This window comes from Gastrolobium bilobum, unplaced genomic scaffold (genome assembly GCF_033153095.1).
Source record: "Gastrolobium bilobum isolate Gb01-03AN ecotype WA unplaced genomic scaffold, APGP_CSIRO_Gbil_v1 utg31836, whole genome shotgun sequence".
Taxonomy (NCBI): Eukaryota; Viridiplantae; Streptophyta; class Magnoliopsida; order Fabales; family Fabaceae; genus Gastrolobium; species Gastrolobium bilobum.
Genome location: NW_026896489.1, coordinates 83,652 through 88,777, shown reverse-complemented (window position 1 = coordinate 88,777; position 5,126 = coordinate 83,652). Strand labels below are relative to the sequence as shown.

Here is a 5,126-nt window from a genome sequence, read left to right as displayed (position 1 = left end):
CCAATACAAAATTATAAAATTCAATTTTTTTTGGTGAACTATAAAATTCAAATTTATTAAATTATGTATTTTTCTTTTAAATTCAAATGTTTTCCTTTTAAATTATAATTCTTAAGTTATATTAGTTTAATTGTGAAATTTTTTGTTGTAATTTTTATGGTCTTGAGGAAATCAGCCAATTCCCCCTTAATTTGGGGATCTGTGGTCTTACCAATTCGGGTAAATTGACCGGGTTCTTCTCCCAATGTGAGGTTTTCTAGCTCTCCATCAGGTTCGGGTCTCGAAATTACTTCTTCTCTCATATCGAGTTCAACCACATTGAAGAGTTTCTTGGAATGGTGCTGGGTTGTGTTCTTGCCTTGTTTATCCCCTATATGAACTCGGGGTGGACCTGTATGTCCATCTTCATTATCTTTGACGATGTCAAAGTAGCATCCTCTGGACTCTTTTTGATCTCCACAAACAGTAATTATTTCGTCCTTACTGCTTAACATCTTTATCTTTTGATGCTTCGTGGAGACCAACATGTCCTACTGGTGTATGGTTGGCCTTCCGAGAATTATGTTATATTCTGATGGGAAGTCAGCCACTATAAATCTTACACGTTCTGATTTGAACGCTTCTTTGGTTCCTTGGGTCAACCGGAGATCTATATAGCCTTTAGGAGGTGTATGCTCTCCATTAAAAGCTATCAATGTTGTTTTACAAGGTTCGAGGTCCTCCTCATCCAGGTTCATCTTTTTGAAAGCGTCCAATAGTATGATGTCGGCACTACTCCCTGCGTCAACAAAAATCTTTTTAACTCGGCAGTTTACCAGGGTTCCACCGATGACTAGTCCGTCAACATGCCCCGGCAACACGCCATGCATGTCCTCCTTTGTAAAATACAGCAAATGAGGATCTGGTTTGTTTGGGTCTTCCATGAATTTAGGACGGTCCCGAATTGAAAGGAACTCCTTCAAGTACTTCCTTCTTGCGCTTATAGTGTCACCCCCTCTTCCAAGGGCTCCACTGATTACGTTGCAATCGAATTCCGCTTCTGGGAACTCGTCGAAGTTGGGATCATCTTTGCGGTCCCTTTCGTCCTTGTTCTTCTTTTCAGGAACTGGACTTTTACTTCTCTTTCTGTTTCTCGACTTCCTTTTGTTGTTTTTGGACCCTTGGGTTTTGATCACGTATTGACGCAATCGTCCATCTCTCACAAATTTCTTCTCAGCATCTCGGAGATCCCAACATTGATCAGTTGTGTGGCCCGGCCCATCATGGAAGACACAGTATTTGGACTTGTCCAAACCTCCTCTGTCAAATATAGGCCGGGGTCTGTCCACCTTCTTTATTTCCGTCATTGCTACTTCCCTCCAGATTTGAGAGCGCGACGCATTCAACTGTGTATACTTGTCATATCTTCCAACCTGATCCCTCATGTCCGGGACTCTGGCGCGTGGGTCTTTTTTCTTATTGTCCACCCGTTCTTTCCCCTTTGGGGCCGGGCTCCTCCTTCTCGGGATAACTCTTTTGCCCTCTTCAGATTGCGCATTTGAAATCTCCATTTGCTCCAGTTCGAGATATTTCTTTGAACGAGTTCTGAATTCCTCCAACTTCCTCACCGGGTCCTTGTAGACCGACTTGGCTAGCCTGGAAGCACCATCCAAACCAGCCACAATGAGGTGTACATGGACATTCTCTTGCAACCCGGGCACCTGCAATACAACATCTTTGAACCGATTAAGATATTTCTGGACGGTTTCTCTGGGTTGCTGTCGTATCTTTTCGAGATCAACTCGGATTTCAGATGCTTTTTACTGGTTGCAAAATTTAAGAGGAATTTCTGTCCGAATTCCTCGATCGATCCGATGGAGTTAGCAGGGAGAGTTGAAAACCACGCCTGCGCTGCCCCAGTTAGGGTTATGGCAAATATCCGGGATATGAGGGGTTCGTCAATTCCTCGGATATACATGTCCGTGTCGAAAGCATCTATATGGACCTGTGGGTCTTGGCTCCCATAATACTTTGGCAAGCGTGCTGAGTCAAAGTCCTCAGGGAAGGCAGCGTTCAGTATTCTGCCAGTAAAAGGGCTGCTGTACTTCCTTCTGTATCCGCCAGGTTCCCCCCGACCTCGGATGTTCTGAGCATTTTTGTCAGGATGGGTCCTATTCCGGTCCTCCTGGCCGTTGGCTTGTGCCAGATGGTTTTGAGCATGTTGGCCCTCAGCAGCTTGGTTCCCGTAGTTCGGGTTTGCTGCGTTAGCCGGGTTGGGCCTTTCTTGATTTTCCATTTCAGGAACCCGGTTTGGCAGAATTAGGTTTCGAGTTCCTTCCCGGACATTGGCAGGCTGGCCTTCAGTTTCTGTTGCCCCTGGTCCAGTCAACTGCGTTAAGCGTTGTTCCAGGTCTCGCATTCCCCTATTATTTTCCTCTCGTATCGTCCGAAAATCTTGCTGTCGTTGCAGGTTATTACGAGTTTCCAATTATGCGATTCGTTCCATGATCGCAGCAAATGAATTATTAGCCAACCGAGTATCCGGATCGGCTTATCGGGCAATACGCGCAGCAAGATCTACTGGGTGCTGGGAGAGGTTGTTCCTTATTGGAGCCGTGACTGCGTCAGCCACCCTGTCTCGACGCGTTGGAGTAGACGCGGTGTCTGAGATGTCGTCCTCAACCTGGACGTGGTCATAGTCCACGTTGTTTCCTATCTGGTTTGAGATTGATTTACCTCTTCCAGGACTGGATCCAACGGTTGATTCTGGTTCTGGGGTGGTTGTTGGCTACTGCTCCTTGTCTGGATTGCCATCCTTTGTCAGGTTGGTGGGGACTTCCAATTCAAAGAAGATGAAATCCCCACAGACGGCGCCAATGTTCTGTCCTTGAGATAGAGATGTCCAGCCCAATAGGCTAGTATGTTTATCTTGGATCTAGTGCCCTCTCCAAGGTATCTATGAATGAGATATCCTTGAGTCAAGCAGATCACTGTGCACAGAATACTATAACGGCGTTAGCCAATGGGGTGTGCGCGCGCACAGTGATAGCATAACAGTAAGAGAGAGAGCGTAACGTACCTTTAGGGTTTACCTTGTATTTATAGAGGTTACCTGTGGGTAGTGTGGATGGGCCTTTGGTGCCTCTGGTGAGGGCTCATGCCTATTTGCTATGCTGTCGTATTACGATTAGTATCCTTGATGGATATTTATCTTTTGTTAATATCAATCAGTATCTTAGATTGCCTTTTGTTGGACTTACCACTTAATGGGCCCATTATATGGTCCATAACATATTTAATTTACAAAAGTATTATCTTAAAAAAGAAGAAAAAAAAAAGAAAAAAAAGTTCTTTCTACTGGAAATAAATTTTCGTATTTAACTTGTTGATGTTATTTGAGCATATTCTAATTATTAATAATCAAATCAATAGAAATGATTGTATAGCTTTTTAATGTAAGTTGTAAATGAAAAGGTCCAATCAATAAATTAGGCTTAGATTCTAATACAAAGCTTTTCAAGCTTGAGTAAATTATTTTATTTATTTTTTTCAGTTGGCTGTAATATGATGATAGAAGTATTTTGTTTCCTTGTATTAAACATGGTCCACTTTTAGAGTTCATTAAAAAAATGTATTAAATCATATTATAGTATTAAAACAATTTGACAATCATAATATGTTTTAATATCTGGCACTCTTTTATCGATGTATTAAAATTTTGGGCTTGTAATTTTTAATGTTGCATGCCAAATTCAAATTTTTCTACAGAAAGAGAAAGGGATGGAGTCCACCTTAAAGAAAAAAATAAAAAATAAAAAAATGATTAGTACAGATATCAAAGTGAGAGTGATAGAAGAGTAGACTTCTTATGCAACGTGAGAATTCTTTTACCTTAAATTTTTTTACATAAACAATAGATCAAAATTAAACTTATCATACATTGCCATTTGCCAGGATGCAGAAAGTTTTCAAACTTTCACATACAGCGTTGGTCTGGCCAATTTTTAAAGGGAAAAGTGTGTATAATTTTGAAGGATGTAAAGTTGTGTCATTTTAAGAGAGAGAAAGAGATAGATAAAGGAGGAGAGAGAGTTGACAAAAAAAAAAAAAAGTTGTGGGTCCCACCTCTTTGTGAGAGTGAAAGGATGTAAGTTGTGTAATTTAAATGTATAGACACTTTTCCCATTTTTAAAACTAAAAATGGAAAACACGAACAAGCAATACAAGCAAAATAAGCTAAGGAAGCCTAGTGAGAAGTGTTTTCCACTGCAAACAACCATTCAGAAACTTTGAATGAGAGTCAAGTTACTAAAAAATTGCAAAATTTCATACCCAACAACACACGTCTTATAAATCCACAGTTCAAAAGGACACCCAAGCAACAACATCTTCCGCACAGAATATCAACTTTTTCCATAACATTGATTGATTGACATAACCGAAGAACCAAAATGGCCTCCACTCAACCCAACAACTTCTACTTTCCATATTTCCCTCCCCCTCATTCCCCCTTCCACCCTTCACCACCACCTTCCCACTACTTCAACTCTCCACCACCACCCTCTCATTCATTTCCTCCTCCTCCTCCTCCATATGGCCACTCACCACCACCACCACCACCACCAACACCAACACCAACACCTCATCCATTTACTCCTCCGCCACCACATGTGTTCCCACCACCATCACCACATCGTCCTATTATGCCTCCTCCACCACATAGGCGCCCACCTCCGCCCCCACTTCCCCCGTCACCTTCTCCCAACCACCACATAGTCATAGTGGTTGTGTTTGTCTCATTGGGTGGCCTTCTGCTCCTTTCATTGCTCGCTTGTGCTCTATTCTGCTGCATTCAGAAGAGGAAGAAGAAGAAGACACAAGAAACTGATATCATTAACATTGATGAACATAAAGAGGTAAAGGAAACCATTGTGCCTGGTCCTTTTGGACAGAAAGCTGTAATAATAACAGTTGAAGATGATGTACATATCCACGAAGAAATCAGAAAGACAGAGAAATCTGAGCATGGTTTACATGCCATATCATCAGCTGAAGCAGATCAAGGCAATTCTAGCAACCTTGAGGAGGGAACTACTACTCCGAGTGCTGAACATCATCATCACAAGCATGATGAGAACAAGACCTGA

The 5,126-nt window shown here is 42.0% G+C and overlaps 2 protein-coding genes across 2 annotated transcripts; one reads left to right on the top strand and one right to left on the bottom strand.

The window, feature by feature from the left end:
- Positions 1-530: 530 nt before the first annotated feature.
- On the bottom strand, positions 531-2,398 carry LOC133299989 (uncharacterized). The gene is made up of 2 exons (XM_061499480.1): positions 1,985-2,398; positions 531-1,700 (listed from the first exon to the last, which is right to left on the bottom strand). The coding sequence occupies exons 1-2, from the start codon at positions 2,396-2,398 to the stop codon at positions 531-533; spliced, it is 1,584 nt and encodes a 527-aa protein (XP_061355464.1).
- A 2,032-nt stretch (positions 2,399-4,430) lies between these two features.
- On the top strand, positions 4,431-5,126 carry LOC133299988 (protein TRACHEARY ELEMENT DIFFERENTIATION-RELATED 7-like). The gene has a single exon (XM_061499479.1). It carries the CDS (start codon positions 4,431-4,433, stop codon positions 5,124-5,126), a length of 696 nt encoding a protein of 231 aa, XP_061355463.1.